Here is a 21,751-nt window from a genome sequence, read left to right as displayed (position 1 = left end):
ATGGGGGGGGGGGTCTCAAATGCTTTGGCTTCAAGTAAGTTTTGTTTCTCTACCCTGTATTAAAAAAAGAAATCTTGATACAATTATAACATCACTAAGTCCATGAGGCTTAAAAATAAAAAAAAATAAATAAATTTAATTGAATGTTCTGAGAAACAGGAAAATGCTGACATGGCAAGTTTAGGAGCAACAAGAGAAGATTTTCAGCACGTTGTCACCCACAAGGCTCCGATTCTTATACCGCTGTCCAGACGGCAACAATTGGCTCAACCCTTGATCTGTCCACATATCAGCTTTCTGGCAGGAGGGTTAACAAGCTGTGAAGGGTGTTTATATGAGGAGATTTACTATAAACCTGAGCAATAGAAACTTGCCGAATAGACCTTTCTTGGCCAACTGAGGACCGCCAGTGTTTCGTAATTCAGTTGGTATTTGTGTTTTTGAGACTTGTTTTCAGTTTTGCCTTTGTCCCTTCTGTACCCATAACAGTCCAGTCCAACACATGTTTCTAGCCTTGCTCCTTGTTCCTAACCAGCTACGATTAGGAGTGGGTAGTGAACAAAGTGAAGACTGACATTTTAAATTCATATTTATTCATTTAGCTGATGGCTTTCTCCAAACTAAGTTGCAATGTTATTCTACTAACAGTTATTTACCCTTTCAAACAGCAGAGTAATTTTACTGGAGCAACTTGGGTTAAGCACCTTTCAAGGGCACTACAGCAGTAGGTGAGACTCAAACCAGTGAGTTTCGGATCCTAAGGCAGGAGCTGTACTCAATATGTTATGAGCTGAATTTTGATGTCTTTGAGAAGCGATTTGAGTATGAATTATCCTAACTGTTATGAAAATAAACCGGGGTCCGTGAACAACGCAAACAATGCGAAGATCTCAGTATCAGCGGACCTGACGAAGGCCATAGTGTCGGCAACAGCTGATTGACAAAGGAGTGTTGAAAAAATGTGATGTATTGATCTGCTGATATTTAGAAACCTTACCCAAGCAACCCAGCAGACTAACACTCTGTCGGGCATGCATACACACTCCCCCATCATCTCCTTCAATTTACAATTTCTTTTTCAGTTATCAACTCCAGTGCACTTTTAAACACTCAGCACTATTCTGCTGGGCTCGAGCCAGAATCTGCAGTTCATCGAGGGGTCATCACTCACTCAGTGCCTCTCACTCACACTGATTCATTAGTTCTTCAAGAGCCGTCTCTGCGCAAACACCTCACTGGAGCTGAAAATCTGGGGAACACACCGTCATCTAGTGGACAGGAAGCAGTACAAGAACTAAAGAGTCATTTATGGTTCAATTATTTATGAATTAATTTTTAAACCTTTAATTATGATTAAGTATTTTCTCGTTATAATTTAGCAACATAATTTGGTTGAGAAACAAAGCAACTTATGACCCATTTTTCCACTGAGGAGCAAAAGGGTGACTAAGCTCGCAAACAATTAGTTTGATTTTTAATGAGTGACAATCACAGTGCACAGCACCTGCAACTGCCTTGATGGAACAATCAAACAAGTACGGAGTATTGAATTCCAACAGTGCTCAGTGATGGAGATGTAAACAGTGGACCAGAAGGCACCAAACCAAAATGGGGCACTGACTGAAAATGTTAGTAAAAATTTGACTCCTGTTAAGAAGAAAATATTGGTTTCTGTACAAGCATTACCACAACTCAGATTTCTAGGTATAAATTCAATAGATTTCCATATGGATCAGTATTATATGGATTGGGATTAATGGGCTGGCAAAAGGGAAAATTTATAATTTCAGCACTGGAAAACTAAAAATGAATATATGTGTGTGTGTATATATATATATACACACACACACACACACACACACACACACACATATATGAGATACATGGAGTCTGTACTAGTGCAATACTGAGCAACCGTACTGTACAGTTAACTTCCTTAGTTTGCCGATGGTGTCACTGCCTTTTAATTGGAAAGTTGCTCAGCAGAACCTGACAAGTGTGTTTGAGAAGTTGTCAGGAAACGCAGCTGATTAGACATGCTGTACACAGGCGCGGTAGATACGGCCTGACGGCTGCCAGGCATGATGTCCAGCAGTGCATGGCTAACACACACAGTCCAAGATAATGAATGCACATGGATCAGCTGCAGCCAGGTACGCCTGTCCTGCCCAAGTGGACAGTGTGGGTGTTACTGTGGGTGACACTGTGGGTGACACTGTGGGTGTTTTGTCACTTCCCTTTTTTGTTGGCTTGTCATCTTCATGCGACAAGCGTGAAGACGTTGAACTATGGCACCACAACAATGCCTCCGAACGCATACAGTACATATAATCTAGCAGACGCCTAATCTCTGGAAAACAGAATGTATACATAAAAAATGTGTTAGTGATTATATGTATATTCTGGGAAAACTGACAAATTATTAATTTTAGAAAAACCGCAATTCTCATTGAGAAAAAAGTAAAATTTCAAAAAGAAATGTTTCACTCAAATACTGTCAACATCAGGACTAAATATCCCCTTTCCATTAAGGGTAATAAATAAATAAATAAATAACATGTCAGTTCCAACACATATTCTGCATTTTACTAGAATTCAAGCTTAAAGTCATTTAAAGTAACTGATTGAGTAATTTAAAAGGGAAGAATTAAATGACACTGAATGTACACAAACACCTTTGGAAAAAGTGCATTTTAAAAATAAACAACCATTATACTGTAACTGTCAATAATGTTCTACAAATACTTACACCTGATAAAGTAATATAAAATTGTGTATTCCTATGTAAATACTTTAAAATTTAGTGTATCTCACATTTCTCTTTTATACATTGAAAAGAGAAAAAAAACAATGTTTTGTTAATGTCAAAGGGAATATATATTTCCATATCATTCCAGCAAACCTCAAAAGATAAAACTGTCAGAAAGCACAACCTTTCTGATTGGAATTTTCATATTTTTCCAAAACAACAAAAGCCACTGCTCTGATAAATCTGTTAATTAAGAGATGTTTTTTTTTTTTTTTTTTTTTTTTTTACATGTTCTAATTCAGAGTTATCGAAACAAGTTAATGATTTAATACTTTGGCATGTAATTTTGTAAAATAGTATTCATATATTTATAATAACAACAATAACAATATTAACATTGGTAGTAACAGTACACTTTTACATCCAAAATTTGAAAATTCTTTAGACAAAATACTAAGTAGGATATTACTTGGAAATTTAATTGTTGAATTATTGTGATCAAAATAGTGGTCTACATGTTGATGTACAAGGTATATGTTACTTTGGAGAAGCATATCCATCGAAAGCATAGCTGTAAATGTAAAATATGAACGTACTGTTGCAATAACTTACTGGGGTTGAAACACACAGCAGAAAACTGCCATACTTTCATGTATGGTTTCCAGCTGTCACAGTTGGGACTGCAGTTGTATTCTGACTGTGGTAAATTCTATTGATTTAGAAGTATTAATATAATAGGAAAAGTACAATCCCCGCATTAAAAAAAATACTGGATAAAAAGGATAACTCTTTCTTATTCTAAACAACACAAAATGAATGTGAAGAGGCAGGTCTGCGGGGAACCCAGTTTCTATCTCCAGTGGGCACAGCTTTCCTTCATCACTGAGGAGTATTAAAGGTCAGGTTAGTGGGGCACCAGCTCTAATCCTCAGTGAGAGGCCGAAGTCACGACCGTAGGCTTTGATTCAGAAAAGCTCAGCACCTGCATCGCTTTCGGAACCCCCCCTCCCCTGCGATGGGGAAATCAGGGTGAAAAGTTCAGGCACCCGGTTCTCCACTTCCTGTGTTCACACTTAGAGTGTGGGGTCAGGGCATCCCAGGTAACCATTTCCCCATCACCACGAGGAAACAGCTGTGGCCCAGTGGTTTACCAATGGCTCATACATAATGGGTCAGCAGCTCAACGGGTCAGCAATGTACACTGCCCATTTTGGGAGGGTAATTCAGCTAGCTAGAGAGTAGAAGATTCTGGAATGTATGCTTCAAAGCTTCAATTCCCACTTCCAACTTTAATTACTGCTGCTTTACCACTTAGTCAGAATATTTAAAAATATCCTTTTCATGGTCATCCATTAAGTTGTACTCATCGTGGTTGACATGGGCCACTGCAAAAATGGTCTCATGTTGGCAAATGATTACTATCAAGTATTAATGTGTCTAACAGAGACATGGAGACAGAAATGACCTTCTGCTACAGTCTAGAAGTTGTAAAGAAGACATTACAAAACACTGTTTCAAAATACTCTTTTGTCTGTATTAGAGTCAAAAAAGATGAAAAAACAAAAACTGAGTGATATGTACACAAATTCAAGATTGTCTTTAGAAAAATATATCTATAACTACTATAATTAGAAATGAGAATAGAATTTACAAGCCATGTTACTATTATCATTCCATTAATTCCATAAACCGGTAAAAAATGATACACTAGACACAGAAAAAAAAAAAAAAAAAAAAATAAAACATGAGAATTTCATGTGTCAAATAAGAAATAAAAACGACTATAGCTACAGTATATCTAAGGCTGGATAAAATAAATCGCACATGACACTTCACCCAAATATTAAAGTAATTAATTCACAAGTGGAAAAGAAGTTGAATAGATTAGTCATTTAAAATTAAAAACAAATTATCAAAATATGACAGTTATAAAAGTCTACAATCTGAACATGAATACTTCAGCTTCTAAAGCAATGAGGAAACAAAGTTCAAATGGGGCCATAACTGCAGGCACATTAGAAAAACTGCTGTTATGTAGTGTATCAAGAGGAACATATTTGAAATTCATCATAGCATACTATATTAAAAATTGTATCAGAAAAGTTCAGAGCTCAAAACAGAAGTGAGAGGTACACTCCTATATGCCAGCCAGACAGCTATGCTTCTCCACCATGGTGGTCTGACTCAAAAGAGGTCCGAATTAAAAGTCTGAAAGTTCTCCTTTCTGGGTCTGGTGCGGTTGAATGACTCCCACTGTCTCTCAGAACTGCTGAAACCCTCTCAATATTCAAGAAAGGTCTCGAAACACATCTTTTTCAAACTCACATTCCTTTGGTTCTATCTTTTCTGTAAATTTTCACAACATAATGTGTACGTATATTATATGTATCTTTTCATGTAATGTACGCTGCTTTGACGGTGGTATTGGAACTTCTGCATCCATATCTGTTTGTCCAATGGTGAAATGCACTTTTGTTTTCTCTGAGTTGTACATCACTTTGGAGAAAAGCATCTGCTAAATGAATAAATGTAAACATAAAAAAGATTCCTTCTTGAAAAAAAGTATATTATCCCACTAGAAACAGCATCACATGACAATAATGTATAGTGAAATTATTTATCAGACTGATTTATATGTGGGGTGGGTCTGGGGTTCGAGTCCTGCTTTAGGTGCCTTGGGGCACACTGGCGTCCCATCTGGTGTGTGTCCCCTCCCGCATCAGTTTTGTGCCTTGTAACGCCGGGTTGGGCTCCGGCTCACCGCAGTCCCGCTCAGGACAAGCAGTTGTAGACATTGTTTGTGTGTGTGATTTATATGTGGGGCATGACAGTCAAAAAACAGAAAATATTTTAGAAATATATATTTATTTATATGAGGGGGTGCGGTGGCGCAGTGGGTTGGACTGCAGTCCTACTCTCCGGTGGGTCTGGGGTTCGAGTCCCGCTTGGGGTGCCTTGTGATGGACTGGCGTCCCGTCCTGGGTGTATCCCCTTCCCCCTCCGGCCTTACGCCCTCTGTTGCCGGGTAGGCTCCGGTTCCCCGTGACCCCGTCAGGGACAAGCGGTTCTGAAAATGTGTGTGTGTGTGTGTATTTATTTATATATTTTTTTTATATCTAACAGAAAAAAATAACATTAACTTAATGACAAAGCAGCCTGAAATACTATGTAAATGTAGCACGATATATGCATATTACTGTAATAAGAAATTTAACTTTTTAATGCAGTAATGCTTTGTAAACTATAATAATAATCATCATCGTCCTTTATCTTTTTTCTATAATATTATGAAAAAAAACTATATAAATCTATAAACTACGATGAATTAATATTTTTAAATTATTAGCATTGATATCCGGCTTCATGTACTAATATCCTATGTTTAATGAAAGCCCTGAAAAAATGTTAACTTTATTAATGTAACGAACTCTTAAATTCTTATTATACAAGTCACCAATTTTGTTCCAAAACACATTTTCATGGGTGAAAAGAAAAAAAAAACTGATAAAATGTGAATAACTCAAGAAAGTGTTTACATGCACTAACTTAAGATGGTGTTTTGATAAACTTAGTAGATGTTGAGGACAAGTGTAACAGCCACTGTTCTAGCTACACTGAGAGAGCACTGGTAGTTGAATGTACCAAATCAAATTATTTGTATCTATTATGTCTGTTTTTTGTGTCAAATTAAAGGCATACTAATAATTGAAATTTTACGGGGGAGGAAAAAAAAAAAAAAAAAAAAAATCCTACCACCGTCTAGAAAGACCAACCACGATTGTGACATTTTGGCAGAATTAAGCATAACAAAATCAGAAGAGATGTCAAATCCAGTTCAGAATTAAAATAAAATCTTAATCAGTCCTAATTAATTAAACAGAGTCAGTGGCCTCATAGGGCAGAAACAGCAATCACCAGAGCTTATTAATTTAACATACATGTAATTTCTGCCAAATTATCGACTGCACAAATTGCAATTGCAATTAATTTGGCAAGCATGTCAGTGAAATCCCTACTTACCTTCAATGTGGAATTGTCTTTTAAATATTCACACAATTCTCAAATTAACAAGATCTGCTGACAAAGTATTCATTATTAATAAAATAAACAGGTGAAGACACCAGCAAACAGACGTAAAGCTAATGATTTAATGACAGTTAATCTAAAACAAAATGAAAAGTGCATTAAAGTATAATTTCCTAAATTATTGACATATGTTTACATGTTGTCTACGGAACATCAGACAACTATCAGCAATTATCTTCCTTGACTTCAGTTTGTTTTATTCCCTTTCGGGTTTAAAGTTAACACGTTTTTTCTTAATTATTTCAGCAAAGTCCTGAGAACAGAGCAACAAAGATGCCTCTACCAGTTGTGTGTCTGATAAGAGTAAACAAGGTCTTTCTTCCCTCATTATGGATGGAAGTCGCTGTTGAAAGGCCATGGTTTCCAAAGTGCATACTGTCACCCAAGAGCACCACAGTCAAATTAAAAGCTTTGCTAACTGGATTTAATGAGTGATTTAACAACACACCACTTGCATATGAAACAAAACTGCTAATGTGCCTTGTGCTTAATCCCAGGTCAAGGGTTTGTAATGGCAACAGAAGGAAGGACCTCCCTCAAAGATCACCCAAATCCCTCTTCCCTTCCATTCTCCATCAGTTTCTCTGTCAAACCACATTGATGCATGTCACTGTCACCTATCCATATATCTATCCATCCATCCATCACTGCCTTTCCAATCTGTTTCCCAAGCCAACAGTATACCTCTACATGACTGTAACACAAAAGCTTTTTGTATAAAAAAGATCTTTTAAATAAATTATCCATAGGTAAAGGTGCACAGTGACATAATACACATTGAATCTAGTCTAATTTATCTCATGCATTTCACTTTTTGAAATGGTTAATTGAATTATGAAACATCTACATTATTTGAAATTATTATTTAATTGAAAGAATTTTTAGCTTCATTTCCAGAAAGCTGATTGCAAACCTAAAATAGGAAACTGCTTAATCATGATTTTATATTAATCTCAGAGACCAGAAAAACCTCAGAACTATGGAGAGAGGTAGTGCATGGATAGGGAGCTCTTCCATGTCAATTCTGCAATAGAACTTTTTTCCAATGAAAACTTAATACTTCCATTTAAACTGTTTTCAAATTAGTATTTCTAATGTTCATTTACAGATTGAATGTCATGCAAATATATTTTTATACTTTAAAATTACACTTTCAGTAAACAGTAATTCATTAAAAAGATACTAAATAAGCACTGAATCAATACTGCTTCATCACATTAAAAATAACACTGGACTGAAGTTGAACACAAACTGGACTATAGAATTTAATACTGAGACAAGTACTACCCTAGCCAAACATTACTCAGCAAACACTTTAAACATTTTAAACAAAAACCAAAATTTCATGAAGGAATTTTGAAAATATTTATCTGCTAATAATCTAAGAAAAGCTTTCAATTTTTTGTAACTTTTGTCAGCAAAGCAGCAAACAGTATTACCCTGCCAAATGGTTTCTGAATATATTTAAATTACATAGTATTGCTTGAAAATATGTGGATGCCCGGTGTCCTTTATATTTACCACAAAATGGTTACTGAAAGGGGGGCGCAGTGGCGCAGTGGGTTGGACTGGGTCCCACTCTTCAGTGGGTCTGGGGTTTGAGTCCCACTTGGGGTGCCTTGCGACGGACTGGTGTCCCATCCTGGGTGTGTCCCCTCCCCCTCCGGCCTTGCACCCTGAGTTGCCAGGTTAGGCTCTGGTTCCCCGTGACCCCGTATGGGACAAGCGGTTCAGAAGATGTGTGTGTGTGTGTGTGTGTGTGTGCGCGGTTACTGAAAGAGAAGCAGTGTTTCTCATGTGACATAATAGGTGTATAATGACCAATTCCATACTGTAAGTTGGTTTAAAGGAAATCGTGTATAGTAGAGAAATGGAAGTAGTGCAAGTGCAAAAATAAGTGAACCCCCAGTTGCACTGGTTAAACCAAGCAGATACTTAGAATCAGTAAATCAATCATTTATTCATTTTATAACTTTAGGATGTAAACTTTCTAAACTTATTGGTTTATACAATATTGACCATTCATACAGGGTTCACATACCTTCAAGCAGCACTGTATTTACACATACATTTTTACATTTTTGATACCACCATGTCAGAGATCAGTGTTTTGTCTTATTTGTATGTATCTGTTTATGTATTGTGTATTTGTACTGCATGATATTATATATATATATATTATATATATATAAAATAGATACATAAATGAATGATAAGTAGAAAGGCATTGTAGCTGAGTGCCAAAAACTTGATTTCCCAGTTTACGTAGGCATGTCTCATCAATCAGTCACCAGCTTCTGTCAACATAGGGTGCTGGTATCATGGCCAATATATAACTGAGCTATGTTTGCTGTGTGGCAGGTAATTCTTTTGATTAGTTTCACTTGAATTGACAAACTATTATTAATTTCTGTAAAATCCAGTGAAATGAAAATAAGAAAAAGGGCACAGAACCCTTAAATGAGAAGTGCTTAGGTTGATGAGAATTAGTTTTTTTTTCCTTAACTAATTACGTAAGATTTTATTTTGTACAAAATGACCAGTGGAATAAACGAAGGACAACTGCATCCCTGCAGTCTATTTGTCACATTCCTTCCCATTCTCTACTTATTTCGCTAGCAGCGAAGGCCACAGCGTGCCATTACAAACTTGTCTCAGTTTGCCTCCTTCCCTCCCTGCCGCCCCCCCCGCCCGCCCGCCCGCCCCATTTCTGTTCGGTTCAACGGCAGGGCAGTGGGTCATGCCGCGCACTTGATTTTCACACTGTTCCTCCACTGAACGCCACATCAAGTTAATCAGGGTTAACAATTGCGGTGCCTCGTTGAGCACAGCTCCCATCGGCTTAGCACTCGCGCCCACATGCACTGGTGACACAGATGGGGCACTAATCTGGATGCCCACAGGGAGGATGGCAGGGGAGCTAGTGATGGTGCTCCGCCACCGTTAAGAACCAAAAGCCAGGGATACTGTTTGTATTCTAAAAAGGATATTTGTTGCCATGATCTACCATTGTCTGTGGCAGTTGAGCACCTGTCAGCAAGTAGGATAATCCAACAATTTTGTTAAGATAGGATATGGACAGGTCCAATTTTAAAAATAAAAGAACCGGACAGAGCATGTAGCTTTCTTTAATAACAATAAGAGAAATGTTAGTGTTCAAAGTGACAGAAAGAGCTAACAAGAAAACAATATTGTACTGTAGCCTGTAAGCACTATTCCACTGTTCATGCAACGCCTGATATTTTCCATCATTTCGATGAAATTTTAATAGAATCGATCCCTGAATCACGTAACATAGCAAGAAAAACCACCACCAAACCTGCAGCCATCCTGACAAAAACACAGCACAAATCAACAACTCGATTTTCTTTATCTGATATTTCTTATCTCTTATCCTTTTAAAATTACTGAATCTTTCCTTAATTACTTCCTTCACCAATAATTTTTCAAAATCAGATAATCCTTGCAGAAAAATTACAAGTTTTTTTAAATTTATTAATTAAGCTGATGCTTTTGCTCTAAAGCAATGTGAGTCTCAGAATAAACAAAAGCGCATTTAACCAATAGGGAGAGAAATAAAGATGCAGATAGTGACTCTCAAAGTACAGTGAGTTTGTCTGCTATCACCATTTAAACTAGCTTACATTACATGGGTAGCAGCATATAGAGCTGGCAGAGAGAACAGATAGTATTAGTAATAACATTACATGAGCTTAAAAGACTGATAGGAAAAACAAATTAAAGCGATTTCATGAACGATGACAGCCACACCCTTCAAAACAATTTAAAAAAAAAAATTTAATTTTGGAATTCCAGCAATCAAGTGATAATACTGGATAGCACTTAGAGGACAAAGTGTGATCTTATAAGGGTGGGGGGGTGAAATGCTATATTTACCAAAACTCAATGAAGTGAACATAATATAAATTTTGTTGATAGTCGCTATATTTCCACTTTTTTTATCGTTTCCCTTCCCATATGTATTAGATAGCTGAATATTATGTAAAAATGCTAAATCCTCCCAATACAGGGACGTGAGGAAAGCAAAATGGCTGGCAAACGTTGTCGTTGCACAGAAAGTAACATGCTCTGTTCAACAGAAACCATGTCCCAGTCTCCACGAAATTCCCTTGCCATCGCTCTCTGTAGGTCAATCTTCGGGCATGCTACGGGGATGAGCTAGTGAAAAAAACAACAGCAAAAAACAAAATATTGTGTTCCAACAACTCTTACATATTTGGCCTCATTTTAACTCCAGCCCCCCCCAACCGAAAATAATCGAGTTCACAGAAAGTTCACCCGTCCACAATTATACTTTCACGATATTACAATTACAGCTTACGTCTTGTAACCTGGTTTTCGATAAACCCCTCCCATGACTATTACGTCGAATCAAACACGTGACCATTTCCTAAACTTCTGACCCCAAACACGGGGTCATCGCGCGGTCAGACCTCTCCTCCTAGCCACAGCCGGTTCAGTAAAACAGAATAAAAATACCCTATATTGCTGGACTTGTGCCATACTCTCAGCACTCCTGTCTACCCCCTAGCACTGATCGAGTTCACAGAAAGGGCACGCTAATATTTTGTGTTCAACACTCGACATTTTTGTAGCGAAGGGGACTTTAGGAATTAGAACGTCTTTCGTCCCCCATTAGCTCAGTCTGCATCAGGAAGTATTGGAGTCCTTTGGGATTTATATGGATGTGCAACGCCCTCTATTGTTTCAAACAACAAGACTTCGTGAATTAGAAAACCATTTTGTGCATATTACATCTTTTAAATTTAAATTAAAAATTATCTTGTTCACTTAAGGTAGGACGCAAAGTATTTTTGAAACAAATCTATTAAATAAGGCAGTACTGTAGAAGTATTGTAACGGATGCAATTATTTAAAATAACTTGATTTGTTATTTAATACAATTTCCACTAATAAATACCTATATAACATATTATTAAAGTGTTCTATTATTACTAAAAGTCTAGGAATGACCAAAATAAATAAGTAAAATTTTATACTTTAAAAAAGTGACTTCAGCAAACCCATGTTTATTTTGTCAATTATTTTTGCAGTTTGTCTCTATTTTTGGAATAATTATAAAACAAAATCCCGAAAAGGAATGTACAGTTGCGAAAAAGTATTTTCAACTGTAGTAAAATATTGTTAAATAGCCTGAAAAACAAGCACTACATTATATGAGAGCCGTTCGGTTTCAATACGGGTAATATATTTAAGATTTTTCAAAAAAAATTGCTAGAGCCTGCTTACTGATCATAGAAACAAAATTACTTTTTGATGTGAAACTTTTAAGTTAATAGGATACTATATTTTTTTTCCCCTTGAAAATCCATTCAGCAAAACTAAATAAAAAGCAGGGCTAAACTTCTTACAAAATAAATATGGAATGGCATGCTTCAAAAGTTCAGAAAATATTAGCCTACAAAGAGTAAAGTTATAAATTAAAATAAATGTTATAATGCACTGTATTTTAATGTATTTCTCATTACTTCAAAAATGTGATAAATCATGACAAAAACTGAATAAAAATGAAAGAATAAAAAGTTGCAATTATTAATATTCTACTATGACACTGAAAAAGTTTACCCTTTCTGAAAGTTATGTACTAGTTTCAGTTGAAATTTCTTTAAAAAAAATAAAATTGAAAAAATTTTATTGCAGTAGTGAAAGGTAAGACCAAGGCTAATCGCTTAATCTTGGTACATGTGTTACTCTATTTTCGTTAAATATACCATTTTCTGTACATTTAGCATAGTAGAAAAAAAACTACAGGATTTTATTGTAGTCAGGATATTAAAGTATCCTTGTACAAGTATAAATTAGATGTTTGCCACATCGGAATAATATCTTAAACCAAATTTTGTAGGCAAGTTCATAGTTGTGTTATTTGAGTACAGTGTAAGAACTTCTTTATTCTACAGTTAAGACTGGGACATGTCTGTCGCAAATCAACTGGAGAAAAATACTAGAGCATACCGATTTGTGACACCGTTTTTCCTCTGAACACATTTTTTTAGCTTGTTAGATGACAATTATTTCAACATATACACACACACTGAAACAGCTTGTCCCATTTCAACATATGAATAAATAATAAAAGTGATTTAAATGTGAATTATTCCTATGAAATAAAATAGATGCAATAACTTAAGCATTTCATACATTAGTGAATAAATGTGACTTCTGAAAAGATGAGTTTACCGTTTACAAATCAGACCTTCAGTGAAGATACTAGTGCTAAATGTAAGGAAAAAAGCCAATTTGTCTATTTTTAAAATGTTTTTTTCCCCTCATTTTCCAAATTAATTTCACATTTTGAACAAATGTGAATTTTCCTTACATGAATTCATTTAGCTGAAGAGAGGATACTGAAATATTTGACACCATACCCATCACTATTGCTCTTGCTAGCACTATAATAGACATTTTATTTTTATGGTGTCCTGTGCACACAAAGCATTTACTGTAGTAGATAAAGTTCCAGTGCTCCTCACCATATTCTTTAGAGACTTCAAATCTTAAATCTGTTTTCATGTTTTAAAAGAGAACTGTAAAAAACTGTTAACGCGCTAATACATCATGTTACGAGAACTAGTGAGAAGAAAGCGAGATGATGCACTATGTTTCCTATAACAACAGAACAATGGCCCCCTCTTGTGATCAAAGGAAGCACATTAAATACACTTCTAAAAGAACAAAATGAAATTAAGTATGATTTACAGGTTCTTAACTTGGCAGGACATGAGCAATAATTATGCATTTTCTAGGTAGAACACAACTGAACATCATAGTAAAGTTTTAATTAACATTATACTATCCGTGGGAAAATGTGACAGAATAAAATATTCACTGCTTTGCAGTGCAAATTTCTGGTTTGTTGTAGTTGCCACCCCTTACCTTTCTTGCCTTCCGTTTTACCCACAATCCTCTGAAATGTCACCATGCTGTACAATACGTGGTTCTACCAGGCGGTTGTAGGAGAAAAACATCATAACCTGAAACAGAGGCAGGGACAACATCCTATAAATGTATATAAGAAAAACAATAAGCTATTCAGTTTAAAGATAAAGTTTTTCAATTTTAGAAAATGTAAAAGCTTACATTCAGTACACTGACTGCTCAACATATGAACAAGCCACATTCAATAAAAGCTTAACACAGATGGTTTTTGAATTAGGTACTGTAAAAATATTGGACAGTTATAGTACAATTTCTGTATTATTTTCAAGATAAACTAATATAAAATGGGGGCGGACTAAAATGAGATGAGATTATTAAAGTTAAAATAAAACTTGATCACTACAAATCCCAGCTGTTGATGGATTCATTCCATAAAATTTGCCAAACGTTTGCCTCGTAATGTTACCAGCAGTCACAAACAAGACATGAACTGCAAACACTGGAAGCAAGCTGAATTAGATGAGAGTAACCCATACAACACGTCCTTCTAACAGCTCAACGGGAAACACAGCTCATATCTGTTCTCTTCTAAACAGAAGACAAAAAGACAAACTGGAAAATATCTGCAGCTTTGAAAACATGTAGCTTGATTGTTTGAGACACAAGGAGCAAGCGTAGAAAGAAGTCGTACATTGATTCTCTGACATTTCACATAAGGAGAACTTACAGAGAGCAGCGTGAGAAGGCCCATCATGACCCCTAGCATGATGTAAAGGTTCCCTGTAAGGCCCCCAGCCCAAATGGGTCCTAGAATAGTGGCCAGTCCTCCTACAGAGCGACGAATGCCTTGGCTGAACCCTGAAGAAATTAGGTTGATACTACTGTGAAATTTAGTGCCACTGCATTGCCTCACATGACACCAGGATTTCCATGTATACTGTAAAAAAATATTTCATATAGAAAGTTTCTTTAGGCATCTTAAAATGCAGTATAACTACTTAAGACTTTCACATTATGCATACACAAAATTAAGACAGTAGTTTTACATAAATACAAAATACCTAATGCAGATGTCCCTAAATTTATTCATGGCTTAGGTTTCATAAAAACCTTGGATAAGGTTATCATGAATGAAAAGACTTTTTTATTTGTTCTATTTTCATCAACCCCAGAGTTGTGCTCCAGCCTTTACATGAAAACACTGGATGTGAAGCAGGTTCTGTTCATTCTCCACTTTGACTGGTACATCTCTTTAGTCTGTCTGACCGTGTTTTACTGCCAACTAAAGGCTGGGTGCAAGAACAGAAGTTCATTCACTCAAACAAATATTCAAAAATTGGCTAAGGAAAAAATACAACCATAAAATAAATCAACTAAAAAATTTGCCTTTGAGTGTTCATAATACGAGAACACCACATTTTCTGTAGAAAATAGAGGTATTTCATACAGAAGTTAAAAATGTATTTCATATGAAAGTTGGACAGCTTCCAAAAGACAAAGTATTGTATAGAACCCTATATATAGAAGTTCTTATTATCCGCCAAACTGTTGTTAGGGTAGAGCCATGATGGAGTGATGCTGCTCACCTTGGCTCTTCTCTGCAGTTATCTTGGAGAAGAGGGACACCAAGGAAACACTAACAAAGGGCAATCCTAGTACCTGTAAGAACACCCCAATTATGAACTCTGTTAACTGCCATCGGAACCCACCTGGGAGGGAGAGAAAAAAAAAAAAAAAACAAAAAAAAAAGGCTGAAAATGTCAAGTATACCAGTTATGACATAAGAGTAACACCCCCCCACCCATTTTCAAACTGACTGTATGCGGGTACATTTGTCTGGATCACAAAGCTTTTTGTAATATTTAGTCTATTACTTGAAGCTTCTGTTATATTTCATCTATATTATTTCTTCTCTCTCATAATAATAATATATATATATATATATATATATATATATATATATATATATATATATATATATATATATATATATATATATATAAATAATACACACACACAGTCACAATTTGTTCACTTCAACACAAGACAGCAGAACTCACCCTGAGGGTTGGTCAGGAAAATGAGGCACCAGACACAAGAGATGTTGGAGACTATCAGTCCTAAGGCCAGAACTTCACGTTCAGCCATGCGTCCAGTCAGCCAGCGCAGGAAGAAGAACGTGATTATCACCTCCAGTCCACAAATGCAGTACATCACGCTGTTCTCCAGCTCACCAAAGTTGAAGTACTTTTGTGTGAGAGGAGTCACCATGGCCTGTGATTCACAAAGGAAGCCACAACAGTTATCCATGTTTTCATGTCATTGCACACTACAACGCAATAATAAGAGGGAAAATTCTACAATTTTAAAAGATTCCATTTGTCTGACATACTTATATATAAAGCAACTAAACAAAACAAACTATAAAGAGATAAATAAGATGATAAACCTGTTTTTAATAACCTGGGTGAGTGTGGAGTTATATTTAATGGTGAGTCATTATACAAATGGCTACTGCTGCATCAGCCTTGAACAAGGTAATTACCCTGAACTGCTCCAGTAAAAGTGGCCTAGCTTTATAAATAGATAAATAATTGTAAGCAGCTTAACAGTTTAAGTGAAGTGGAAAAAAGTATGAGATAAATAAGCAAATAAAAATGCAAATGAGTACAGTTCACATGGACACAACTCAGAATGATACTACACCTCTAAGGCAGTCTGGTTGAAGAGTGTGATGAACTGGGCCATGAGAAGAACCATTACCTCTTCCCTCAGAAGATCTGTAGAGAGAAAGGTCACTTAGGAGAGCTTCACAATGACATGTCTGAATCTGAGAAAAACCACAGGCTACAATGTCAAGAAGAAGTGAAGAAAGTCATGTGGATATTAAAATTGAAAGGAGGCAAGAAGGGACTCACCCCCACTGGTGCTCACATTCTTGAAGGGGTTCAAACGAATACATAGCGGCAAGGGAGAGGGGGGTGGGGGAAGACTAGGTGAATCAGTGCTGCATCCTGCAGTCGGTTGCAACTGCTCTGAAGAAACGGTGCCGTAAAACCCAGAGTGCTCTTCAGAGCTCATCAGAAGTTTCTCCTCATCGCTCTCGCCCTCCTCCTCCACCTCCCTCACCAAAACATTGCTGTTACTGCCTTCTTGTGGAGGGAGGTCCCAGTACATCAGCAGCACTGCTAGCTCAAGCAACGTCCAGAGCAGGCACATGAACAGCTGGAATGGGAGGGAGTGTTCTTATTTTCACCTGTCCTCAACATCTTATAAATTGGGAAGAAGTTTATTAAAAGAAGCATTGTACAGTCTCTCTCCACCTTACAAAAGGAATTTTTTCCTAAAAAACCCTTTGTATGGTGAATTCTAACTCATAAAAAGTATGAAATGTATAAATACAACTACCCTTAGTTTCAATGGAAAAAGTTATGTATTCCTGAGCCTCAAAAACTGACACCCACATATACTTAAATATCATGAAAACCTATGAGAAATGGACAACACAAATTAACATTAATCACTATAACATAAAAAGGCAGTCTTTCATTAACTACTCTATAATACTGTATGGCTGTCCACCTTTGCTCATTCAGCTCATTTATATATCTGTATATATGCATTTATCCTGCTGAACCCATTTAGAATTTACCCCTAGAATTAATGATGCTTCATTCATTCATAAAACATACTAAACATGATGATACAATTATTTTTGAATTATTTGTAAAAAAAGAGATAAAGACCAATAAACCCAGAATAAGTACCCCCCTAAACATCCATCTGTGAGAACTTCATTGTTACCAGAATTAACTGATTATAAACTAGTACTGCCTCCACAGATATTGCACATTGCAGGCAGACAATTACAACACAGACCAGCAAAGCTGCAAGCAGGAGTCAAATTATACATTACACAATAATGAAGTATGGAATAAGGTTTCCAAAAGATTTGCGGATAATATCATTGATAATTGAATTAAACATTGAAACAGGAACATTTCAGAACCAGTAGCTAACTCAACCATTCTTTGTATGTTGTTCACAGATTTTTTTTTTTTTTTTTTCTTTTCGGTTAAATATGAAATAGCAGAATCAGGCATGTTGACTCCTTACTCCTGGAGCAGTGTACTTGTTCACAACAAATGGACCAAGCTGGAAATCACACAACCTTAGGAAGATGTTCAACCCTGGACCTGTGATTTGAGAGGAATTGAACATATAGAAAAATACATGAGAACAGGGGAAGCGTGTGTGCGCATATTTAAGTAACATTAGGCCTGAATGTCAAACTGCTTAAAGAAGACAGCGAACCAATCAAGAGCCCAGCCTGCCGGGATGCCATCACAGCTGCAAAGACAATAGCACGATCTTCAAGGGCTGTGCTGCGAGTCAGATATCCAAAAATGGATGAGCCAGCACCTGTACCAATACCTATAAATGAATATGCAAAATTTGTTACACTCAAGACATGCAATTTCCTCATTCACTACATATTTACTTATCATACACAGCATTAAGCTTAAAATCTGTCATTTGCTCAAAGTTTTTGTTCAGATTCCCAGAAAGTTTAAATCGTATTAAACATGTTTCTTTACCTGCTACAAAACGACTGGACAACAGCAACCACTTTGAGTAGCCCATGAAATACATAAAGTTCCCTGGGGATTAAAGAAAGAGAGGTGAGCAAGAGTGTTGTCATGTTCATTTACATAGGCAGTATGTGGACCACTCATGACAATTCCAATAAGGAAAACCTGGATTTGGCTACTATGTGGTGGAGAGAACTCCCAGTGTTCTTCAGGACTACTGAATCCCACTCACAATTAAAGCGTGTGAAAGCTTATCTTTCAAGCCCACTTCTCTTCCAATCTCCTAACTGCTCCAAAAACTTAAATCACATCATCTATCACAATCTGCTCCACACTTCCAATCAACTCCATACACGACAGTAACTTCCACTCCAAAATATGCAGGAACACGGGTAAATTGAATTACATCAGTTGGCATGTCAGACTTTAAACTATTCTAATGTTAAACAATGTGATTGATAAATGTCAAGAAAAATTTTTCTCTTCAAGCATCTACAAAGAAAGAATTACATTTTTTAAAATTTAACTTTAAAGTTTTAGTGCAATTAATGTCTCCTTACTTTTTTCTGCCTTTTACATGTTCTCCCTCATTCATAGGCCCTAAAATTTTCATAGGCACTGTCAGAAGCCACAGTTGATGCTCACCCACAATCTCAAAAAGGTTTGCGAACAGAATAATGCCCTTGGTGGAGCGAGTCCTGTCAGACCAGTAGCCAAACAGGGGTCCCGAAAGGAGTCCGCTCAGGCTGAACGCTGACAAGCCAAGACCCAGAAAGTATGGTGCTGCTTCTAGAGTCTGAAGATACCTCCATATGGTTGGCAGGATCACAGCTGAGGGTGAAAATGGGTATCATTTTAATAGCATCACCTGTTTTTTGTTGGTCATACCGACCGACGGATCCTTGTGCCCAGTGACCCCGGGGTAGGCTCCAGACCACCACAACCCAAACAGGATAAGCAGTTAGTGAATGGATAAATATGTGTATAAATATGAATAAAAAAAAATTTGAAAAATAATTTAACCAAATAATAAGAACAATGAGAAGAAGTTTAAAAATCAGGCTTTAACATAAACTCAGTTTAAAGTAGGGATACAGGTAAATAGAACAGAGAACAGTCTAACAAACACCTGTGCATCCAAAAAAAAAAAAAAAAAAAAAAAAATTTCACTAAAAAGAAAATAATTATTCAAAGGTAAGAATCATTATTATTATTCATACGTGCGTGGACACACCCACGGGAGCACACAGATTCCCTGTTCTGTCCTGAACATACTGGAACATTGTAGATGTACTTAAAGTTAAAATATAATAACATTCGAGGACTCTATTCTTAGAATACGCGGGGAAATGGAACAATTTTTTGAAAAAGAGTTCGGAGTGAAAAGAAGCCACTTTTCTCGCTCAAGTAGCGCCCTGCCACACCTTGACACGTAAATCGCCTCAGAAATGGGGTACAGGAGCGCGCGCGTCGCCGCAACGGGCGTCTTAAAACGTCATCGGGACGAAGGCGACTCACCGTACTCGACTCCACTAAGAAGGAAGATTAACAGAATCGTGACAAAGGTCAGCTTCTTCTTCCGTCTATGATCCATCTTTTTTTTTTTTTCTCCTTTTTCAAACGACGCGGTCTAATTTGTACACGGAAAATACGGTTGTGTTCATAAAAACAACACGTGCGTATGAATCCTGCTGAGATTTTATACTTCGCATCCAGACCCCAGCGCTCGCTCCATTTTTCCTTTTTTTTTTTTTTTTTTTTTTTTTCCTTGTCTTATCAAATGAAGGACGAACCGCCGGCAATTAGGAGCAGCACCAGTGCGGGGGCCGGACCGGCAGGGGGCGGTAACGGGGAGGGAACGCCCTGTTGGGGGTCTGCGCGAATAGCCGTGGACGAATAAATTAATATTCCGCCTAGAAACCCAAAGCGTTTTCTTCTGCTAAACTTAGAAATCAAGTTATATCGTCAGAACGGATGTGATTTCCGCTTGTCAGTACTGCTAGCACCCTTTGTTTGCCTGAACAAATTTAAACGCAGAACAAACTTCTTCGCTGTTCAAATCAGCCTTTTTTTTTGGCTTTGTAACAGTGTGGTCACTGTGATTTTTCATTATTATTTTAGACTGTTCATCCATTTTCTACAGCAGAGTATTTCTACTGAGTCTCTTTAATTAATACCCTTGGTATTTACCCCAGAGTAACACACAACTGTAAATATGAAGAACACAACAGCAGGATGGGGCATGCAAACCGGAGACCTTCTGACTGTAAGGTGACAGCCTTCATCGCTGCGTCCGGAACCTCGGTCCGGATGCCATGAATAAAAACATTTTCCGCACAGCAGATGTGCAGTGGAGTGGCATCCTGTGCGGGGAGTGTCCTGTGTTTCTGGGATAGGCTCTGGACCACCATCAGCCAGCCTTAGGATGAGCAATTATTGAATTATTGAATGAGAACTTATAAATTTGTTCAAATTTACAAATATGTAAATAAATGTGTTTATAATAATTATTACATACACACACCATCTGAAACCACTTGTCCCAAACAGGGTCATGGTGAACCGGAGCCTAACCCAGCAGCTCAGGGCGTAAGGCTGGAGGGGACACACCCAGGACAGGACGCCAGTCCATCGCAAGGCACCCCAAGTGGGACTTGAACCCCAGACCCACTGGAGAGCAGGACCCGGTCAAACCCACTGTGCCACCCAACTAATAATTAATTTCATGCAAATTTGTTGTACTCTGTCTCCACATTCCCTTATTTGAAAATATCACAACAGCATCAATTTATCCAAAACACCCAGATTCCTCTTAAAGCTAAAACTAAAAAATTAAAATGTCAGATTTTAGCTGTGCACATACATTTCTGTAATAACTAATGTTTTTTTCCTCTTCCAGTATCATAAGTGTTTTTTTTTTTTTCTTTTCTCCTCTCATTCATAAGAGGTTCATCTCACTGAGGGCCAGAGCCCTGTGACTCTTGTTAAAGCAGAAATACTGAGGGCTGTTGTTCTGCATTCCTCTTCACATTAAATTAAAATATACTCAGTGCTAGCAATACATTTGCTCTGCCATGTGCTAAAGCACTTCAGGTCAGTTAAGTTTTTTTTTTTTTCTTTGTCAGCATTCATGGAAACAAGTGTGTAAGCTACAGACAAGTGGTATTTAGACTTCTACAGGACTGTAAATAGCATTTATGTATATAAAGACTCAGCTTGATACTCAAGTGCTCCACAGTTATGTGTGAGAGTATTGTAATGGTGCAGAACCCATCAAGCATTTATTTTTGTGTGTGTGTGTGTGTGTAGTGATACCACCACTTAGAAATGTAAGCTTGGATCAGTTGAGCTCAAAAGAATTTGGGGGATGAGCAAATCCAGCAGATGATCTACTTCTATTTTA

At 37.0% G+C, this 21,751-nt stretch overlaps 1 protein-coding gene across 1 annotated transcript; it reads right to left on the bottom strand.

Annotated features, from left to right (window-relative positions):
- Window positions 1-10,611: 10,611 nt before the first annotated feature.
- On the bottom strand, window positions 10,612-20,265 carry LOC108937260 (major facilitator superfamily domain-containing protein 8-like). The gene is made up of 12 exons (XM_018757070.2): window positions 19,867-20,265; window positions 18,994-19,179; window positions 18,355-18,417; window positions 18,071-18,190; window positions 17,873-17,952; window positions 16,675-16,981; window positions 16,463-16,536; window positions 15,817-16,030; window positions 15,343-15,465; window positions 14,484-14,614; window positions 13,754-13,851; window positions 10,612-11,014 (listed from the first exon to the last, which is right to left on the bottom strand). The coding sequence occupies exons 1-11, from the start codon at window positions 19,940-19,942 to the stop codon at window positions 13,771-13,773; spliced, it is 1,455 nt and encodes a 484-aa protein (XP_018612586.2). The 5' UTR covers window positions 19,943-20,265; the 3' UTR covers window positions 10,612-11,014; window positions 13,754-13,770.
- Between the last annotated feature and the right edge of the window lie 1,486 nt (window positions 20,266-21,751).

The sequence above is a fragment of the Scleropages formosus genome, chromosome 8, assembly GCF_900964775.1.
Source record: "Scleropages formosus chromosome 8, fSclFor1.1, whole genome shotgun sequence".
NCBI classification, from domain to species: Eukaryota; Metazoa; Chordata; class Actinopteri; order Osteoglossiformes; family Osteoglossidae; genus Scleropages; species Scleropages formosus.
The sequence above is the reverse complement of the archived record's forward strand: the minus strand, read 5'-3'. Positions and strand labels throughout refer to the sequence as shown.

Bases quoted from the DNA above. Each gene is read 5' to 3' on its own strand.
- LOC108937260 (XM_018757070.2), bottom strand. From the start codon at position 19,942: ATGGATCATAGACGGAAGAAGAAGCTGACCTTTGTCACGATTCTGTTA. The intron at 17,953-18,070 runs GTTCGCTGTCTT...CTCAAATCACAG, and splicing joins GCAGGCTGGGCTCTTGATTG to GTCCAGGGTTGAACATCTTC. The intron at 16,982-17,872 runs GTAAGGAGTCAA...CTCCCATTCCAG, and splicing joins ACAAGTACACTGCTCCAGGA to CTGTTCATGTGCCTGCTCTG.